Source organism: Balaenoptera musculus, chromosome 3, assembly GCF_009873245.2.
Source record: "Balaenoptera musculus isolate JJ_BM4_2016_0621 chromosome 3, mBalMus1.pri.v3, whole genome shotgun sequence".
NCBI classification, from domain to species: Eukaryota; Metazoa; Chordata; class Mammalia; order Artiodactyla; family Balaenopteridae; genus Balaenoptera; species Balaenoptera musculus.
The window spans coordinates 146,551,457-146,573,628 of NC_045787.1; the positions used below are offsets into that span (position 1 = coordinate 146,551,457).

The 22,172-nt window shown below is 41.2% G+C and overlaps 1 protein-coding gene across 1 annotated transcript in view; it reads left to right on the forward strand.

Annotated features, from left to right (window-relative positions):
* The window catches only part of ATP6V0E1 (ATPase H+ transporting V0 subunit e1), a 35,476-nt gene that overhangs the window by 9,643 nt on the left and 3,661 nt on the right, over window positions 1–22,172 (forward strand). The window contains exon 3 of the mRNA XM_036848819.1: window positions 16,330–16,459. Within this exon, the coding sequence (XP_036704714.1) occupies window positions 16,330–16,423 (94 nt within the window). The 3' untranslated portion in view covers window positions 16,424–16,459. The remainder of the gene's footprint in view (window positions 1–16,329; window positions 16,460–22,172) is intronic.

The window sequence follows — 22,172 nt, forward strand, 5'->3', positions numbered from 1 at the left end:
ACAGACAGCAAACAGAGAGCCAGTGAAGCCGCCAATCACTTCCCAAAGAGGTTTCCTCATCTACGCATTCCCCCAAACCCCTATTCTGTGGCCCCCAAATGAATCCCCCTCACTCACTTCTCCAGCCCCCTAATACTGCCCATCACACAGGACCTGCACAGCCTTCAGACACTTTCCCCTACATGTCCAGGAATTTGCAGATCCACAGCTGAGCCCAGCCTTGCTTTGGTCCTGGCTCTAGAGCCAGTTTGGGGACAGGACATGATTACCTCCCAGGGCCAGGGTTCTTCACTTTGGTTTCCCACCAAGTACCCACAGCTAGTCAGTTTCTAGAATGTTCTTTACTATAGCATGCTTTGTTTTGTTTTTTAAACTTTCTGTTTTTGGACTTTTAAAACTTACAGTATGCTCTCTACAAAAGTAGAATAATGTAATGAACGAACCTTCACATGCCTGTCATCCGTGTTGAAAAATTATCAACTTGTGGCCAATCTTGTTACATCCCTACACACTTTCCCGTTCCACCCCAGATTTTTTTGAAGCAAATCCCAGACATCAGTTTATCTGTAAATATTTCAATATATGTATATCTCTAAAAGGTAATCATTCTTTTTTCAAGTATAGCCCCAAACCATTATCACACCAAAAAAGTTAATTACTTTATATCATCAAATATCATTTAAATTTCTCTAGTTGTCTCATATACTTTATATATTTATCTTACAGTTTGTTTGAATGAAGATGCTCATAAAGACCCTGCATTGCGATTAGCGGATGTGTCTTTCAAGTCTCTCTTTATTGGTTTCTTCTCCAAATCTCTTTTTTTCCTGGCATATTTTAATAGAAAAAAACCCAGATTGTTTGCCCCATAGTTTTCCAGAGTCTGTTCCTTATTAACTGCATACCCATGGTGTCATTTAACATAATCCTCTTTCTTCTGTATTTCCTGTAAGTTGGTAGGGATACTTAGGGGCTAGATCACATTCAGGTTCAATTTTTTGTTAAGTCTGTTTTGTAAATGGTGTTGATATTTTCATCAGGGGTACAGGTCTGATTTTTCTTTGTGTTGTTGGCATCACTGATGATGTTCTATTTCTATAACTTCTTATTTATTCATTAGCTAGAATATGTCCATAAAGATTTACTTCATCAACTATTTTGTTATTCAAATAACTGAAAAACAGTTCACAAAGAAAAGCTAGGATATATGTGTGCTCTTCTCTCTGCTTACCTGTTTCAAAATAATAAATTGTTTCCTTAGCATCTTCCAGTGGTGAATAATGACTTTTGTTTTGTGTTAGTATCATTATGATCTGATACAATTAAACGTATTTGATGTATTTCAATCCAGTATAATTAATATCCCTTTGCTGTTCAAATTGTCTCACCTTTGGCCAGTAGAAGCACCTGTATATGACCTTCTGTCAGCTGGTTGGTGGACTCTGTCTTCACCTCCAGCTTTGAAGCTCCTTCAGACAGGAGATGTGTTTGGCATAGGTGAAATGTCTGTCTTGTCTCTCCATAGATTGGTAATTTTTGTGTGTCTCTCTCCTGTCTTGTTTGGTGATGTCTGCTAATAAAAGGAAATAGCGGCATCAGTCCTGGAAAACAGTGGGTAATTAAAATTCAGTTTGTTCCTGAGATATGAAGTCCTCCTGCCCTTGCTCCTTTCAGCTTGGAACTCCCAGGTGGATAGCCAGAGGAAGCCATGTTCTGTTTTAGCTAATTTGCTTGTTGCCTTCGTAGGTTTTTCTGTTTGTATCTCTCATTTATAGCTGTCTGTTTGTTCCACAGCTTTGTTACCCATCTTCCCCTAGAATTCAACCAGTAAGCATTTCGTAGATTACCTACTCTGTGCCAGTTCCTGGGTATATGATAGAGAACCACGTCCCTGCCCTCCTAGAGGTGACAGTCCAGCGAGGGGAGTCAGACAAGCAGGTTAACAACAGCAGCAGCAAAACTGTTCTTGATTTGTAATAGACAAAGTGAGAAGGTGCTTTAAGGAGCCAAACAGGGTGCTGTGATAGAGAACAGTGAAGGGGTGGGAGGGAGGGAGGGTTTATTGAGAGCGGTCACAGAAAGCCTGTTGGAGGAGGAGTCAGCCATGGGGGCAGCTGGAGGCAGGGTCTTCTGCAAACACGAAGGCACTGAGAGGTAAGGAGCTTGGAATGTTCTGGGAGGGTAGTGTGATGGGGTTTAATAGTGAGGCGAGGAGTGGTAGGTTTAGGATTTAGGTGAGGGCCAGGTCATGTAGGACTTTATGGGCTTGGGGTTTAGGTTTTATTTTAAGTGGATAGGAAATCTTTTCAGATTTTAAATAACGGAGTGATTTGGTCGGATGACCACTTTGGCTGCTCTGTGGAGAGCAGACTGCTTGGAGGCCAGAGTGGAAGCAGGGCCACAAGTTAGGAGGTTACGGCATTCATTCAGGTGAGGAATCTTTGTGGTTTGGTCTGAGGTGGTGATAATGAAGATAAAGGGGGTGCACAGATTTGAGAACTAATTTGGGAGTAGAATTTATTGGTCCTGCAGGTGGAGGAGGTGGGAGGAATCAGCGATGGGTCCTTGGTTTCTGGATTGGGCCATTTACCAAGATGGTGAAGACTTGGGACAGGACAAATTTCAAAACAAAACTTCAGTTGAGGACGTGCTAAGACTGAGATGCCTGTGAGCCTTCTAAGAGATACCAGATAGGAAACTGGATATAAGAAGAGAGATTGGAGGCCATGCGAGTGCATGTAATTACGTGGTTTTCTATGGGGCTGGCATCCAGCAGGTGGAGGCCAGGGATGCTGCTGAACGTCCTGCACTGCACAGTGGAGCCCTCCTCCCCCCAGTGCAGAATTATGCAGCCCCAGATGTCAGCAGTGCTAAGGTGAGAAACCTGACCAAAGGGACGGGATGGCGAGAGAAGAGAAGAGAGGTTAGGGCCGAACCTGAGGAATGCCAACGCTTAGGTGTTGTAGAGATGAGGAAGAGCCAGCAAAGGGCAAACTCAAGCCTCCTCTGTCACATAAGGAGGAGTGACTGGGACAAATGAGAGGGTAGTAAAGTCAGTAGGCACGCATACCCAAGCAGAAGGCAGTTCTTCATGAGAGTGGGAGAGAATTGTCTGCAGGCAGCAGAGGGAGCAAAGAAGTTATTGACGCCATTGCCAAAGCCTGAGCTATCTGTTGTAAGAATAAGCAGCCTTCTCAGCTTGAGAGAGCCTCAGGGGGGAGCCCGGCTTCAGTGATGCTGGAGTTGGGGAAGTGCGAGGATAGAAGGTGTGAGTGGCAGATCACTGACCAAGTTACAGAGAACACAGTGCAAGGGTTTGGGAGAAACGAAGTTGGATCGAGTGTTGAGAAGAGCACAGCAGTCTGGGAATGGGATTTGGGTCATATTAGATGGTCCTGGGAGGTGTGGAAAATTTTTTTCCGGCAAAAATTTCGATAAACAAAGATATGAGACCTGTTGAACTTCTTCTTATCATTTATCTTATTAAGCAGGGACTTGGACCTAAAGGCTTTCCACTATAGCCTGACCTTGGAGAGGGTTTGGCAGTTAGGCAAGACTGCTTCCAAGGGCCGCAGGCACTAAAGTGGTGGGGTCAAGCTTTGTTTTTGTTGCTGTTGATTTGTTTTGTTTTCCCAATACAGATATCTAGTGGTCTGCGCCATTTGTTGAAAAGACTTTCCCTTCTCCATTAAATTGCTTTGGCATCTTTGTTCAAAATGGTTTGACCATATATGTGTGAACCTGTTTACAGACTGTCTCTTCTGTTCATTGATCTGTCTGTCCAGCCTTATGGTAATACCACACTCTTTTGATTACTATAGCTTTATATTGAAATCAGGAAATGTAAGTCCTCTGTTTGTTTTTCAAGTTTATTTTGCCTATTCTAAAATAGCCATATACATTTTAGAATCAACTTGTCAGTTTCAACAACAACAAAAAAGCCTGTTGAGATTTTAATTGGGGTTGTGTTGACTCTATAGATCAGTTTGGAGAGAGCAAACAATATTGAGTCTTCTGATAATGAACATGGTATATCTCTTCATTTATTTCAGTTCTCTTTTCTTTCTTTCCTTCTCCTTACTTTGGGTTTAATTTGCTCTTTTTTCTAGCCTGTTAAAGTGGAAACTAAGAGCATTGATTTAAACTTCCCTTTTTCTAAAAAAAAAATTTATTTATTTGGTTGTGCCTGGTCTTAGTTGTGGCAGGCAGGCTCCTTAGTTGCAGCTCGTGGGCTCCTTAGTTGTGTCATGGTAACTCTTAGTTGTGGCATGTGAACTCTTAGTTGTGGCATGCATGTGGGATCTAGTTCCCCGACCAGGGATCGAACCCGGGCCCCCTACATTGGGAGCACGGAGTCTTAACCACTGTGCCACTAGGGCAGTCCCTCCTTCTTTTTATTATTTTTATTTCATTTTTGTTTTATTTTTATTTTTTTTAAATTAAATTAATTAATTTAAATTTTTGGCTGCATTGGGTCTTCATTGCTGTGCGTGGGCTTTTCTCTCTAGTTGTGGCAAGCGGGGGCTACCCTTCTTTGCGGTGCGGTGGCTTCTCTTGTGGCGGAGCACAGGCTCTAGGCGTACGGGCTTCAAGAGTTGCAGCACGTGGGCTCAGTAGTTGCGGCACATGGGCCCTAGAGCGTGCAGGCTTCAGTAGTTGTGGCGTGTGGGCCCAGTAGTTGTGGCTCACGGGCTCTAGAGCACAGGCACAGTAGTTGTGGCGCATGGGCTTAGTTGCTCCATGTCATGTGAGATCTTCCCAGACCAGGGATTGAACCCATGTCCCCTGCATTGGCAGGCAGATTCTTAACCACTGCCCCACCAGGGAAGTCTGTCCCTCCTTCTTTTTAAATGTAAGTGTTTAATACCATAAAATTCCCTTTAAGCATCACTTTATCTAGACCCTACAAATTTTGATGATGCTGTATTTTCATTTTCAGAATTGTGGTGTTTAATTTCCACATATTTGGCACCTTTCTAGATATCTTATCAGAAGGTATATTATGTAAGATTTCAGTCTTTTGAAATTGGGACGTATTTTATGGCCCAGCATATGGTCTTATCTTGATAACCATTCCATGTGCACTTGAAAAGAATGTATATTCTCCAGCTGTTGGGTAGAGTGTTCTGTAAACATCAGGTCAAGGTAGTTCAAATCTTCTTTGTCCTTACTGATTTTTCTTGGTCTGTTTTTATTAATTACTGAGAGAGTGTGTTAAAATCACCAGCTATGATTGTGGATTTTTCTATTTCTCTTTTTAAAGGAAAGATCCTTTTTTTGCTTCATATGTTTTGAAGCTCTGTTATTAGGAGCATGCATATGATATGACTGTCATATCTTCTTGATGAATTGACATTTCTGTCATTATATTAATAAGATATCAATCTTTATCCTTGGTAATACTCCTTAACTGAGTTTTTACTTTGATCAATAACCATTACCACCTTTCCTATGCTCATTGTGTCTATGTCTTTATATTTAGAATGTGCCTTTTCGAAGACAGTAGGTGGCTTGTCTTTACTTTTTTATCCATTCTGACTGTCTTTGCCTTTTGGCAAATGGATATTCCTTATACAATTAATGTAACTATTGATATAGCTAGGTTTGGGTTCACTATTTTGTTAATTGTTTTCTGTTTGTCTCAACTCGTTTTTGTTCCTCTGTCCTTCCTTTTATGCCCTTCTTTAGGTTAATTGAATATTTTGAGTATTCTGTTTTAATTCCTCCAATGGCATTTAGCTATACTTTTGTATTTTTCTTTTTTTTCCTTTATTTTTTGTATTTTTCTTTTTTAATGTTGCTCTAGAGATTACAACATGCATTCTTAACTTTTCACAATCTATTTAGAGTTAATGTTGAACCATTTCAGGTAAAATGTAACAATCTTGCAACAATATGATTCCATTTACTCCCCATCCTTGTGCTATTATCATATATTTTACATCTTTATATGTTGTAAAACCCTTACTACAGTGTTACAATTTTTAAAGAATCTTATGTCTTATAAAGAAATTAAGAGAAAAAAGTCTTTTGTATTTGCCCACATATTTATCATTTTTAAAATTGGTCATTTCTTTTTGTAGATTGGAGTTTCTGTCTGGTATGTCTTCAGCCTGAAAAAAGTCCTGTAGTATTTGTTACAGGACAGGTCTGACTACAGATTCCCTCAGTTTTGTTTATCTGAAAATGTCTTTATTTCACTTTCATTTTTGAAGGACTTTTTTCTGGGCTGAAAAGATTTTTTTTTTTCTTTCTTTCTTTCAGACAACTTTAAAGGTGCTCTTCCATTATCTTCTGGCCTCCATTGTTTCTGTTGAGGACTCGGCTGTAATTTGCATAATTGTTCTTTATGCATTCTTTGTCCTCTGGATGTTATCAAGATTTTCACTTTAACTTTGCTTTTCAGCATAGTTTTACTGTGATGTGCATAGGTATGGTTTTCTTTGAATTTATTCTGATTGGGTTTGCTGAGCTATTGGATCTTTAAGTTAATGTTTTCCACCAAATTTGAGAAAATTTCAGCCTATAGTCTACTTTTTTTTCTTTTGCTCTATTCATTCTCCTTCTGAGACTACAATTCCACCTATGTTAGACTGTTTGATTTTTTTTTTTCCAATATTTTTTCCCTGTTTCTTCAGATTGGATAGGTTCTGTTTTTCTCATCAGGTTCACTATTTCTGTCATCTCCAATCTTCTGGTAAACTCATCCAAGTATTTTTCTGTTCATATATTATACTTTTTAGTACTAGAATTTCCATTTGGTTCTTTTTTAAAGTCTTAACTTATTTTCTGAGATTCCCAATCTGTTCATTCTTTATAGCCAATTTTTCTTTTAAGTCCTTAAACATATTTATAATGCTGTTTTGTTTTGAGTTTGTTTTAGATCAATAAACACCTTTATTACATGAGCTAACATCGGAAGGAGGAGGATTTCTTTGCTTCTCTGGGCCTTGATTTTCCTCAGATAGAACTCCAGCTCCTTGCCCTCTAGTACATAGCCATTCGCAGGCCACACCTACTTTAGAGACGTTACCTTTTAACTGCATCATCTGTGTCATTTTGGACTCAGCTTCTGTTGATTCCTTTGTCCTTGATTGTTGATTACATTTCTTGCGTTTTTTGCATGTGTGTTTTTTACTAAATGCTAGATATTGTAGATGATAGACATTCTGGATTCAACTTCGTTCCTCTGAAAAACGTTAAATTTTTTCTAACAAACAGTTAAATTATTAATTGATCACCTTAAACCTGTGGAGGGTTGGTTTTACACTTTGTTGGGGCAGATCTATTTCAGTTTTTGCCCTTAGAGTGAGTTCTCCGTTAAGATGTGGCCCTTCTGAGGTTTCAGTGGAAAGTCTGAGGTGTTTACCAAGTTCTCTTTCGCTGTTGTACGCAGCAGTGGAAATCTCTGCTCTGTTTTTTCGGCCTTCTGGGTGTTTTCCACCAGTCCTTGGCATTTGCATTCATGGTTCAGGGATGAGCCAAGGAGTTATGGGGAATTTATACACAGGTTTCGGAGCTCCCCTTTGTGACACATCTTTTTTTGTGGTTTCCCCTCTTAATTCCTAACTGCTCTGGCAGCTCTGAACTTCATCTGTTGATACCTCAAGCCAATAAGACTGCAGGGTTTTGCTTGAGCTTCACACGGACTGGACAGTGTCCTCAGGGGAAATGCTGTATAAAGGTTCCTTCCTTCTTTCAAGGATTGAATCCCTTCTAGTCTCTACCTGCTTTGGACACTGTTTAGTACCATCAGTTAGTTGTTTTTCATATTTTGTTCAGAGTTTATAATTACTATCTATAGAATGAGTCTGATATAAGCTACTCTGCTATTACCAGAACCAGAACTTTACCTGTTGACTTTTTTAATTTTCAAGTATTATATTTTTCATTTCTATAGAAGTTCTTTTTGCTGCTTTTATAGTTTTGTTTTCCCTCCCTCCCTATCCCCTCCTTCCCCCTCTCCCTCCCTTTCCTCCTTCTTTCTTTCTCCCTGCACGTGTTTTAAGTGTACCTTATTTCTTAAAACATAGTAGACAGTTTATTTATAGTGCATATCTGATCATTCCATTATCTGAAGTCCCTTAGGTTTGTGTCTACTCTTTTCTGTCTCTCACTCATGGTGCCTTGTTTCCATATGCATTTAGTCATATTTGACTGCCATCTGTCCATTTTCCCTATAGTGTTTTTTTGTTTTTATTTTTGACTGTGCCACACGGCTTGCAGGATCTTAGTTCCCTTACCAGGGATTGAACCTGGGCCCTCGGCAATGAAAGTGCAGAGTCCTAACCAGCGGACCACCAGGGAATTCTCTGTTTTCCCTATAGTTTTATATGTATGACTTCTTTGGGGCCTGGTATGAGGGTGGGCTCTTCCAGAAAGTATTTACATTGCTTCTGCCAGGCGCCTAAGGCCATCACGAGTGTGGCATTAAATTAAGTAAAATTCTTGGTATGTTCTTTTTTAAAACCATGTAGTTGGCTACATGAAGTTCATGAAGACCAGTTCTCAGTGACAGTGTTTTTCTCCTTCCTTCTTGGTGTTTGTATTTGAGACAGTTGATTTTCCTAGCATTCCACTTAAGGGAGTTGTTTGATTTTTCCTTATCTTGAGACAGAACCCTTTGGGATCTTAGCTTTTTTGGGGTGTGTGGGTGAAACTTCCATTAGACTTTCTACCTTCAATGGGCCCTGGGCTTTGTCTGCCATTTTTCATGCCCTGTGATGTCTGAAAATAAAAGCTCAAGTTAATCTGGTTTAGTGTACGCTCTCAAAAGTATGGAACGCACCCTGTAGTCACTTTATTTTCCTCTCTGAGTACTTGCCTTCACTTAGTTTTTTGGTCTGAGACTTGCTTACATTTCTCTCACGGATTCATGTAAAATATTTGGGTGTCTTGATTGTTGATAGTGGAAAGGAAATCTAGGTACCTGGCCCAGCATATTATTATCTACTATATTAAAAGGTTTATTTTTCTTACTCTGACCATATAATCTTTTCATTTATAATTTGGCAGATAAGAGAATTTGAACTGAAAGGCCTAGTATAGAAAGTATGGAGAAAAGAAAGGGAAAGATAATTCAAGTTTAGAGCTGGAAAAAATAGGGCATATTCCTATTTTTGTATTGTAGTAATGAAAGGGCCATAGCAGAGATAGAGTTGGCATCAGGTTAATGGAAAGTAAGTTTATGCCTTCTCATCTGGAGCTTGGGGTCCTCTTCCAAACTCCCATGGCTATGGCAGAATTAAGTTCCTTGTGGTTGTAGGACTGAGGTCCCATTTCCTTGGCTTGGATATTAGTTGGGGGCTGCTCTCAGCTCCTAGATGACACTCACATTCCTTGACATGTAGCTCCTCCATCTTCAAAGCTAGCAAGAGGGACTCTTCCCTTGTGTCAAATCCCCTCATCCTGTAGCAGTCTGGGTCCAGTAAGGAGATAGCAACCACACAGTAGGTTAAACACAGGAAATTTAACATAATTATTCACTAGGGCAGAAGAGTAAGTATAAGATAGAAGGAAACTCCATATGGTACCCTAGGGCTCAGGGAGAGTACCCAAGCAAGGACAAACTTGGAAAAAATTCAGACCTTGTTGGAGAAGGTGTAGTTCAGCCCACCAGATAGCAGAGAAGTTCATTAGTTTGGCTAGGCTGGAGTTGGTCTGGAGTTGCTGGGCAAGCAGTTGGCCACCCTCTGAGTGCAGGCAGCAGAACAGGCTGGAGAGATCAGTGGCCTGGGTGTGTAGTGGGAATTCTTGTGCCAGTGTGAGCAGGAGGACTTCAAAGCATGTAGGCCAAGCAGGGGCTCTGGTTTTCATGTCGAGAGGGCTGCAGAAAGGTTATTTCCAGGCCAAGTCTCTAGATCAAAGAGGAACCGTGTTCTGGGCCAGAGCCTGTGCAGATTCCACCAAATGTCCTCATGCCCACTCCCCCAACTTCTAGCCCATGCTATGTCCCTCCAGCTACCTCTACTGAGAAAGCTTAACATCGTGCTCACTTTAAAGGAGAAAAAGGGATTCAGTTTTTTATTACAGAGCACATATTAAAGGGTGCATTGCAAGATGATTGGCAATGAATCAATAAGTGATACACGCACTCTAAATGTCCTTCGTCAGGAAGAGTCCTGTCCCTTTTAGGAGCTCACCTGATTAGGTCATGCTCACTCAGGGTAATTTCTCTTTCTTTTTAATTGAAGTATAGTTGCTTTACAGTGTTTCAGGTGTACAGCAAAGTGATTCAGTTATACATATACATATATATATATACACATAAATATATATACTTTTTCAGATTCTTTTCCATTATAGGTTATTACAGGATATTGAATATAGTTCCCTGTACTGTACAGTAGGTCCTTGCTGGTTATCTATTTTATATATAGTAGTGTGTATCTGTTAATCTCAAGCTCCTAATTTATCCCTCCCCTTCCCCCTATGGTAACCATAAGTTTGTTTTCTATGTCTGAGTCTGTTTCTGTTTTATAAATAAGTTCCTTTGTATCATTTTTTTTAGATTCCACATATGAGTGATATCATATGATATTTGTCTTTCTCCGTCTGACTTACTTCGTATGGTAATCTCTGGGTCCATCCATGTTGCTGCAAATGGCATTATTTCATTCTTTTTTATGGCAGAGTAATATTCCATCGTGTGTGTGTGTGTGTGTGTGTGTGTGTGTGTGTGTGTGTGTGTTGTGTATTTGCACATCTTTTTTTAAATTATTCAATTAATTTATTTATTTTTGGCTGTGCTGGGTCTTCGTTTCTGTGCGAGGGCTTTCTCTAGTTGCGGCAAGCGGGGGCCACTCTTCATCGTGGTGCGCGGGCCTCTCACTGTCGCGGCCTCTCTTGTTGCGGAGCACAGGCTCCAGACACGCAGGCTCAGTAATTGTGGCTCATGGGCCTAGTTGCTCCGCGGCATGTGGGATCTTCCCAGACCAGGGCTCGAAACTGTGTCCCCTGCATTGGCAGGCAGATTCTCAACCACTGCACCACCAGGGAAGCCCTGCACATCTTCTTTATCCATACATCTGTTGATGGAAATTTCCCTTAAAGCCAGCTGTATCTTTTTTCTTTTTTTTTTGAGGTATAGTTGATGTATGATATTATATAAGTTTCAGGTGTACAACATGGTGATTCACAATGTTTAAAGGTTATATTCCATTTATAGTTATTATAAAATATTGGCTGTATTCCCTGTGTTGTACAGTACATCCTTATAGCTAATTTTATACATAATAGTTTGTATCTCTTAATTCCCTACTCTTATATTGCCCCTCCCCCCTTCCTCTCCCCACTGGTAACCACTAGTTTGTTCTCTATATCTGTGAGTCTGTTTCTGTTTTGTTATATTCACTAGTTTGTTTTATTTTTTAAATTCCACATGTAAGCAGTATACAGTATTTGTCTTTCTCTGTCAAGCCAGCTGTATCTTATAATCTAATCACGGCAGTGACTGTCCCTGCATATCCACCATCCCCTGTTTATACAGGGTGTGTACGCAAGGGGATGGGAATTTTGGGCAACATCTTAGAATTCTGCCTACTGTAGAGCAGGTGGGGGCGGGAGAGGAGGTGGAGATGAGCATGACTCAGTGCAGCATGAGAAACTCCTTTGTAAAGTAAAATAGGTTGTATTTCATTCTGTGGCTTGAATGCATTTTTAGCTGTCTCACAGAGAAAGAGAAGGAATAACTAGTATTTATTGAACACCTATTTGTCAGCTACTACACGGAGCACTTTCATATATTATTCCTTTAATTCTTTTTTTTTTTAATATAAATTTATTTATTTTTGGCTGTGTTGGGTCTTTGTTGCGGTGTGCAGGCTTTCTCTAGTTGTGGCGAGTGGGGGTACTCTTTGTTGTGGTGCGCGGGCTTTTCAGTGTGGTGGCTTCTCTTGTTGCAGAGCATAGGATCTAGGCGCACAGGCTCAGTAGTTGTGGCGCACGGGCTTAGTTGCTCCGCGGCATGTGGGATCTTCCTGGACCAGGGCTCGAACCCGTGTCCCCTGCATTGGCAGGCGGATTCTTAACCACTGCGCCACCAGGGAAGGCCTTTTTTTTAAAAATCTATTTACTTATTTATTTGGCTGTGCCAGGTCTTAGTTGTGGCACGTGGGATCTTTGTTGCCACGTATGGGATCTTAGTTGCAGCATGCGGGATCTAGTTCCCTGACCAAGGATCAAACCCGGACCCCCGGCATTGGGAGTGTGGAGTCTTAACTGCTGGACCACCAGGGAGGTCCCTCCTTTAATTCTTAATATCTTGAGGCAGGGATTATTATCTTCATTTTACAAAAGGGGAAACTGAGGCTCGGGGTTGTAAGCTCACTTGCCTGGAGTCACTCCACTAATATTTGATGTAGTTAAAATTAAAATCCAACCCTATCTAATACTGAATCCCATATTTTCTAATAGTATATAATAACATTGCTGCCCTTGAAAGAATTTGCGTCATTGGATTGGGATAAGGATATTTGACAGAGGTCATCTCGGTAGAGACAGGGCAAGTCACTTCTCTGCTGTTTCTTAAGGAACCCACTGATAGAGGTTACTCCTATCATGGCCGTCGCTGGAGGGACAGCAAATCAGAAGAGAAGTCCTAGCCGAACTTCCCTATTCCAGCAGGGAAGCTGAGCAGTTATCCGCTTGACCTGTGCATCACTGGGAAGTAACCATGCCTCTGTTCCCTGTTCTCATATCTGAATGTGGAACAAAAGAACAAAGCAGGATTTGAGGGAGCTTGGTATATAGCCTTTTCTGTGGGGAGGACGTATTTTGAGCTTGGAGAATTCTAATAACCAAGAGCTGAGCTCATAAGTGGCCAGGAGTGTTTGTAGATGAAGTACCCTCTGCCTTTCTCTTCCAAAGCATACTCTGCCACCACCCTTGCTTTGTCTCTCACAAGCTCATGAGCCCCTGGGGGCAGGGTGGGGGGGTTGGCCCCTCAGCTGATTCCTCTGGGCATCCTTAGGGCCTGACGTTGGAGCATGGCATTGGTAAATGATTGTGGAATAAAAGAGGAACTCCTAGGCTGCCTGATCTGTTTCATCCTTAATACCCTGTGGAAGCAGCCTGGTATCATGGGACTCAGAGGCCTGGGTTCCCTTTCCAGCTCTATCCCTGATTCGCTGTGGGAGTATTAAGCTCCCTAGGACATAGTTTCTTCGTTGTTAAAATGAGGAACGTGCACTTGACCTCTGGTGCATTCCAGCTCTTCAGTTCTCTGAAAGATGCTACCGTGCCATAGCTGCCTCGGTAGTTTGAATAAGCTCAGCTTATTAGGCTGGACTTCAGGTTGTGGAGACATGTGGAACAGTTTGGGCAAATATGAAGAGTACATTTAGTTCTATTTTCTTGGACACATGAAGTAATAGATTCATTGGAATATGATCTCTTTCTCCACCCACTTCCATCAATTCAGAGTGGATTTATTTTTTTTTCTCCTTCCAGTTCTCCCCGCTGTGTTTATCAGCTTTAAAGAAAAATCTGAAGTCAGGCAGTAATCAGAAGGGCAGACGCAGAGCTCAGCTGGTTAGAGGGGGGAATTTCCTCCAGGAAATTTCAAATGAACTGACCTGGGCTGTTTCCCAAGGAATTTTCTTGAACTTTGGTTTGTTGTTGTTGTTGTTTTAAGTAAGATGTTTTACTTGATTTGAAACATGAAAAATAGTACGTAAAATTAAATTCAAAAGAGTTTCCGAATACTGATCTGAGCAAGCAGAGTGGACTTCGTTCTTGCTTCTGGATATTTCTTCTTTACCTCAGGTACCAAAGGCTCATGATGGACTTCATTTATAGTTAGCAGATGGATTCTTTGTTTCTTTAACTCCCAGACAGTTTAGATTTAGCTAAACTGATTGATGCTTTCTGAACTGTTGTCAGTTAAAATATTTCAGAAGGTAACTTTTGTACAGAAGGTAACTTTTGTAAGAACCTTAGTCTGACCTGGTTTGGGGTTCAGGAGCTGCTACCACCTAATTAGTATTGTGACCACAGGCGAATCATTTCACCTCTCGCTGCCTCAATTTCCTTAACCATGTTGTGGGAGAATTAAAAGAAAGATCATTTGTGAAGTATAACATGATTTTTTTTTTTTTTTAAAGCTCCCTGGGTGATTATAATGTGAAGTCAGAATTCAGAAGCATCTCTATACCACATCGTACAAAGTACTGGGAGATGGTGTTTTTATTCAGTATTATACATTTTTGGTAAAGAGAGGAGACAGAGGCGAGGCTCTAACGTATTTTTTTATTTAGCATTTCTAAGCACTGGCCAGTATTTCAGTCTGTCCTGAAAGGACGAACCACTGTTTGTACTGTCTGCTTCCCTTGCCTGCTGGGATCGGGAAAGTCCTGGGTCTGTGTGGAATTTTCCATGACTCTCAGCTCTGCACCATCACTGTTCACTGCAGTCACAGCTCTTCAGTGTGTCTGCCTGTGCTACCCTCCTCTTTCTTCTTTTCAGGTAGATGTTAAACCTCAACTACAAGTATGGGTATTTTGTTTGCATCAAATATTGTAGTTCTAAGGACAGATCAGAGAGTCTCATCTGAATTTTTTGTTTATAAAGTGAGTCAACTTGAGGTAGCTGTCTTGGCCGGATGTCCTCAGGTGTCACGTTTCCTGTCACAGAACCACCTTCTGTTGGGCTGGGGTGGGGAGGGCGGGTACACTGTTTCTGGAGGGGAAGCTGCTGGCGCTGGTAGATTCTCCAGCAGTCTGATCATTGGTGATCAGAAGCAGCTTTTTGATCCTTTGATTGGAAGAGTTCTAAAAATTACAGCAAATGGAAGAAAAGAGATCCAGCCAGACAATGGTTGCATTTGGCTAGTTCCCCTCTTCTAGGGGAATTTAAAGCCCTAAAATTGTAGAAGGAGACTACAGGATAGCTGAGGCAGGATAGCTCCTTCCCCTTAGAAAGCAGTTCCCTGTATCCCATGCAGAGAGGACAGCGGTATCAGATTATGATGCTAAAATCCATCCTCCAAGATCAGTAGTGGATGGAGTCTGGGCCTATTTACCAGACCCCCTCCCCCCAGACGAGAGCAAGTCTAATTTCTAATTTAAATAAAAACTCATGTATTTTGAATAGGAATTAAAGGCACTGTGTGTTCTGCTTCATTCTGGGCTCGCCTGAAGCGGTAACTTCTTGGAAAGGCTTTCCTGACCACCCCATTGAAGGAGTACTACCTGCATCATTCTCTATTCCTTCGCCTCACTTTATTTCCTTCCTGACATTACATTCCATAAGCTTTGTGAGGGCATTAGCATTTCATTTTCTCCTTTGTATTGCTAGGGCCTGGAGCCTAGCAGGTGCTCATTAAATATTTGCTTAATAAAGTAAAACATGGAATGGTTTGAATAGCCAGCTGTTTACTTGTTGTCTTTCTGTTGAGTCGTACGAGTTCTTTATATATTTTGGATATTAGCCCCTTATCAGATATATGATTTGCAAATCTTTTGCTGTCTTTCTTTTTGTTCTTTGCTTTGGTCTTAGTTCAGTGATTCTCAAACTTCACTGAGTATATGAATTCCTATATCAGATACAAAACCATTTATTCAGAACTTTGTGAGCAGTAGAAGAAAACTTTAAAGACAGTTTTGGCTATGTGCTGTTTTGCACTTCCAACCCTGAGGTAAATATGTAACACCATCATACTTCCTCCATAATCAGTCTGTGATACAGAGGAATACCTTGTTACTTAGATCTGAAGTAAGCAGGGGGAGTTAGATGCCCATTTGGTCCAGCTCCACTACTGCCCAAAAGATACGTAACGTTTTAGTGGTGATGGTGATGAGAGAAGGGGTGCTCAAGTGATATAGTCTAATTGGGAGACAGTGGGCTGAAATTTAACCTTGGCTATACCAGTAAAAATGGATGTGTCATACTGGTTGTGGGTCTTAGCATTTAGAGAATGGATAAAGTAAAGTAAACTGATTTTTCCTGAGCCCAGAAGTTGTGATGATGATAAACTGAGATTAGGCAAAAACACTCTGAGGTGACGATATCATATGAATTCAGGAAATCTTGACTGGTTGGAAAGGGAATTAAGAAAATGAGAGAAAAGGCAGACATACTATGATGAAGCCTCACTGCTTTGTCAATAATGTATCAAATGAAGGGAGGGTGTGTTCTGTGAAGGCTTTTCTTACAAGACATGCTCCCATTAGCACAATGTGTTTTATGAACTTTAAGTGTATTGAAGGTTTGGTCTAAACAGAATAGATTTAAATTCTACTAAAGCACTTTTCTCATCCTAATTTAAAATGGTCCCGTTCCAACATGATTTCACCACTTTCTGTTGTCCTTCCTCCCCCATTATTTTTTTAGTTGGCTGATTGCAATTCTGGCCCAACTCAACCCTCTCTTTGGACCACAGTTGAAAAATGAAACCATCTGGTACCTCAAGCATCATTGGCCTTGAGTAAGAAGACCTGCTCTCCAGTGCTCAGTCATTGAGGTGACTATGCCCTTGACCTTTCACATCAGTGTTGTCAGTTGGTCAGCTAGAGTTTGCCTGGACTTTTCCTCATTTTAACACTTGGCAAGGGCAGGCTGCTGAAAGCAAACACAATCTGAATAGCAGAAATAGATTTGGAACTTAGGCCGTTCACTTTTACCAAAGGATTTATCCATAAGATTCTTTTAAATTGTATTCTTACCCAGCCAGTTAAGTAAATTATGTTTGCATGTGGTCTTTCGGACACAGATCAGGAATGTGACTATTTGTACTTGGTATTTTGAGATTTAGCAACTTTAAGTGGCTGATAGATTTTAGATGAAGGGCATCTGTGAATGCTTTGGACAGTGAGAGACAGATGCTTTTTGAAAATTGGTCTCAAAATTGCAGGTTTCGTTTGCTTCTGAGGATCAGAGAAGTAAGGAGTGGTGTAGTAGAATGATTTATTCACTGGCCAAGAGTCAGAAAGCCTGTCATTTCATTTGTTCTTCAGTCTCCATTATTATGTTAACTGGAGGTTAGCGCTAAACGTTTGACTAGATTCAGGTTCAGCTTTTTTGGCAAGGGTACTTAAGTGGTTCTGTGAACTTCATATTGCCTTATATCAGGAGAGACTTGATGTCTGGCTGTCTGGTCGTTAGTGATGCCAAGGTGATCAGTGGGTTCTGGTCCCTCCAGGTGTAAAGGTTTCTGTCAACCTTTATCCAGTGATTTTATCCATTGATGATCTTAGCCTGAATGAAACATTGCAGTAGAAATTGCAAAAATGGTGATTTTCTAGTTTTTGTTATTACTTCCATATTTGGTTAGGTGAAATATTTGTATAAAAATGAACATTTCCTGGACTTCCCTGGTTGCACAGTGGTTAAGAATCCTCCTGCCAATGCAAGGGACATGGGTTCCAGCCCTGGTCCGGGAAGATCCCACATGCCACGGAGCAACTAAGCACGTGCTCCACAACTACTGAACCTGTGCTCTAGAGCCTGTGTGCCACAACTACTGAGCCCGTGTGCCGCAACTACTGAAGCCCACATGCCTAGAGCCCGTGCTCTGCAACAAGAGAAGCCATCGCAATGAGAAGCCCATGCACCACAATGAAGAGAGGCCCCCACTTGCCACAACTAGAGAAAGCCCGCACATAGCAACAAAGACCCAACACAGCCATAAATGAATGAATGAATGAATGAATGAATGAGTAAATAAATAAATATTTTTTAAAAAATGAACTTTTCTATCAACTAGAGTTATTTACTAACCTTGAAATGTAGATCATATAAGAAAGGTGGGATACATAGTTTTTTCTTTTAATTTTTTTTCTTTCTTTTTTTCTTTATTTTGGCTGCGTTGGATCTTTGTTGCTGCATGTGGGCTTTCTCTAGTTGCGGTGAGGGGGGGCTACTCTTCGTTGCGGTGTGCGGGCTTCTCATTGCGGTGTCTTCTCTTGTTGCAGAGCATGGGCCCTAGAGCATGTGGGCTTCAGTAGTTGTGGCACATGGGCTCAGTAGTTGTGGCGCACGGGCTTTGTTGCTCCGCGGCATGTGGGATCTTCCCAGACCAGGGCTTGAACCCATGTCCCCTGCATTGGCAGGCGGATTCTTAACTACTGTGCCACCAGGGAAGTCCCTCTTTTAGTTTTCAAAGTGAGTAACTTGGTGCCCAAGTTACTTCTGGGGTATTAAATGAGGTTTTCTTTCTTTCCTTTTCAATTTTAATCAAGTAAATGTTTATTATCCTTTTTATGTTCAGTTGTTCTTTTTTTGGCCCTGTGGGCACCTGTCTAGACTGGCTTCTATGTCCCTTTGATATTAGTTTTTTTTTTTTTTTTTTTTTTTTTTTTTTTTTTCGTTTTTTTTTGTCTGTGTTGGATCTTCGTTTCTGTGCGAGGGCTTCCTCTAGTTGTGGCAGGCAAGGGCCACTCTTCATCGCGGTGCGCGGGCCTCTCACTAACGCGGCCTCTCTTGTTGCGGAGCACAGGCTCCAGACGTGCAGGCTCAGTAGTTGTGACTCACGGGCCTAGCTGCTTCGCGGCATGTGGGATCTTCCCAAACCAGGGCTCAAACCCATGTGCCCTGCATTGGCAGGCAGATTCTCAACCACTGTGCCACCAGGGAAGCCCTGATATTAGTCTTTGATAGTTTTCTTTCTGGCAACATCAAGGTGTCCCAGACCTCTCTTGTATGTTTCTTGACTTGGAATCAGCTGTTCCTCTAATAAATTTCCCACTGAAAGGATTCCCTGCTTCACTAGTCAGTCCTCAGCCCAGTTGGCCCTGTTCTTCTTTCAGTGGAAGTGGTATTTAAAAACCATGATCTGATTACTAGGTGCATTCATTTCTGTTGGGGTGTTGTTGCTTCTAAGCCTTTACAGTGGACAAAGCCAGGAAGTATGGATTTTAAAAAGAAAAAAAAAATCACAGGTTCATGTCAGTATTTCTAATTCATATTTAACATTACAGGATTTTTATTTGACTTCTTTGTTTTTATACTTGAATATCATTCACATATGCTGAAAATCTTGGCTCCTAAAGAAGTAACTTAATTACTTAATTTGATTATCATATAATATATATACAATAGTTTCAAAATTACACCAATGTAACTACTAATCATAAGGTTTTTGAATGCAGTTTAGGATTTCTTTGCTGCTTTATTTGTTCTTAGAACAAATAAAGAACAACATGCTGTTTTCTGTGGTCACTTGAAATTATTCCCTCTGGTGGTTATCAATTTGTTATACAGTTAGATCAAGATGATTTATTTTGTGTTCAATTTATAGTAATTTTTTTTTTGGCTACATTTTTTGGCATATGTAAAACATTTCCAGAGTCAAAATTTATGTAAGATACATTCATAAAAATCTATATCCTTCCAGTGTTTCATTGTGCAAATATAAACAAATACATTGTGTGTGTGTGTGTTTGTGTGTGTATCCATCCTTCCCTGACACACACAGCTGTTACAGAAGAGATATCATATTACATATGCTATTCTGTACCTTGCTCTTTTTCGCTGAACAATATATCCTATCAGTGTATAGAGATCTTCCTTAATTCTTTTTATAGCCATTGATATCCTTTTGCATTATTTCCAGTCTTTTGTTCTGTTTTTTATTTTTTATAAATTTATTTATTTATTTTTGGCTGCATTGGGTCTTCATTGCTGCGCATGGGCTTTCTCTTGTTGCGGCGAGCGGGGGCTACTCTTCGTTGCGGTGTGCGGGCTTCTCATTGCAGTGGCTTCTCTTGTTGCGGAGCACGGGCTCTAGGTGTGCGGGCTTCAGTAGTTGTGGCACTCAGGCTCAGTAGTTGTGGCTCTCGGGGTCTAGAGCGCAGGCTCAGTAGTTGTGGCACACGGGCTTAGTTGCTCCGCAGCATGTGGGATCTTCCCGGAGCAGGGCTCAAACCCCTGTCCCCTGCATTGGCAGGCGGATTCTTAACCGCTGTGCCACCAGGAAAGTCCAGTCTTTTGTTATTATTGATAAAGCCACAGTGCCATCCTGTGCGTTGACATTTTGTATTTTTACCAGTTTTCTTTAGATTAGAGTCCTTGAAAAATAGAATCTCTGTGTTAAAGGTATAAATACTTTTTCCAGGTATTACTACATGCCCTTCTATAGGGATTGTACCATTTTTGCATTTCTACCAACAGTGTATGTGAATTTCTATTTCCTCACAGCCTGGATTTTTGCCAGCCTGATAGGTAGGCAGCCTTTTTTTTTCCTTAGAGTTCTGTCTACCTAAAGGGGTTTTGATTCCCTTTTATATAGATTTTTTAAAAAAAATCTGATTCATATATATATATATATATATATAAAACCTCCCCCCCCATTTTTTCCCCATCAAGTTCTGTTTTCTGTCCTTCCTCTTAACTATAGTGAATGTTAGGTGGTGGTATTGATTGGGGTTTAAAGCTGAGAACCTCAGGCCTCTCAGAGTGAGATCTTCATTCTAGCATTGCCTTTCACTTACCTTCTCTGAGCCTCATTTCCGTCTCTTACCATAAGTAAAGGGGGCCCACAGTGAATAACACTGTGTGTGTGGATCTGGTGTTATTTGCCCGTTCTTTTCAGTTTCATGTGTCTGTAACCTGAATGATGAATGCCTAATGTTTGCACTCTGGTCCACAGCACAAACTAGGACTGCTTGAAACCCTTATGTTAACAGTTGTTCCTTTAAAAGCAGAAGGGCAGGAAATAGAGCAGAGCCAGGTGGCCCTAGTTATGAGCATCATGTCACAGTGATTCCATGTTTGAGGTAGTGATTGTGGTAGTACCGTACCTCTAGGCCTATGGAGTTACCACATCAGGAGATCTAATCTAATCTAATCCTAACATTGGAACAAACAGAACTCACTCTCTCTTTTTTTTTTTTTTAATTTATTTATTTATTTTTGGCTGTGTAGGGTCTTCGTTGCTGCGCGTGGGCTTTTCTCTAGTTGTGGCGAGTGGGGGCTACTCTTCATTGTGGTGCGCGGGCTTCTCATTGTGGTGGCTTCTCTTGTTGCAGAGCATGGGCTCTAGGCGCGCGGGCATCAGTAGTTGTGGCATGTGGGCTCAGTAGTTGTGGCTTGCGGGCTCTAGAGCGCAGGCTCAGTAGTTGTGGCGCACGGGTTTAGTTGCTCCGCGGCATGTGGGATCTTCCCGGACCAGGGCTCGAACCCATGTCCCCTGCATTGGCAGGCGGATTCTTAACCACTGCACCACCAGGGAAGCCCATAAACAGAACTCTTAAGACAGGACCTCACTTTTCTTGGTGGTAAAATTCAAAGAAGGAGCTAAATTCCCTTAGAACTTTGAGCTTGTACACAACTGTGGGATGATAAAGGAGTGCAGAAACCAGATTTAGGCCTGTCCTCAGCTGGTAAGGAAAAGTGTTCAATTCTGTATGTGATTCTTTAAGAGGCCAGATTTGGAAAGTAGGAGGTGTAAGCCAGGCATGGTATTCAGCAGAGAAAAATAAGGAGCAGTCATGAAAGCTTTCAAACAATAATTCTATACAGATGAAATTGAATTGATCCTGAACAACACGGTTAAACAGCTAGCCGGTCCTTTGCTACTTTAAACACTTTAACTGCCATGATTTTCTTTCATATGTTGATAGGCTAAGTTATAGCACATTATGTTTATTGGCTGGAAATCTTACCCAGTACTTCGAAGAACTATGTTCACTCCATCTCTGCCCCCTGTCAACCTTGGCTGCCTCTAGAGCCTCGATTTCTGAGATGCTTATGGAACTATCACATCAAGGTTGCTGTTTTTCCGATGTTCCATTTTCCTACAGCTTTGGGGGTGTGATGCTTGTATAGAATCTCCTTGGAATGGCTTCAGACCAGTGTTCTGTAAGTTAGTTGGTTAACCACATCATGGTGATATGTTTAGATAAGCCTGTATGGTTTACCGCAGTCCTAAAAGGGCAGGCATTCCATTTTATTACAAAATCTGGACCGGAGAGGAATAGACTATTGGTAATTAGGCCTCTGCCCTGAGGAAGCTGTTTTTCTATGCATTCCAAAAATATTTGAGTGTCACGAGGTACATAGTACTGAGTGGGGATTTCAGAGGAGGCTGTGGACTCTGAAGGGGTTCGTGATCTGTTGAGAGGTTGGAATTAAGCCATACTTGTGAAAAGTTAAAACAGTGCAAGGTGTTTTATGGTTAAAAAGCCTGTCACAGTGTTCCCTGTCACCTAGAACCCATTCGATCGCTTCTTTCTCCT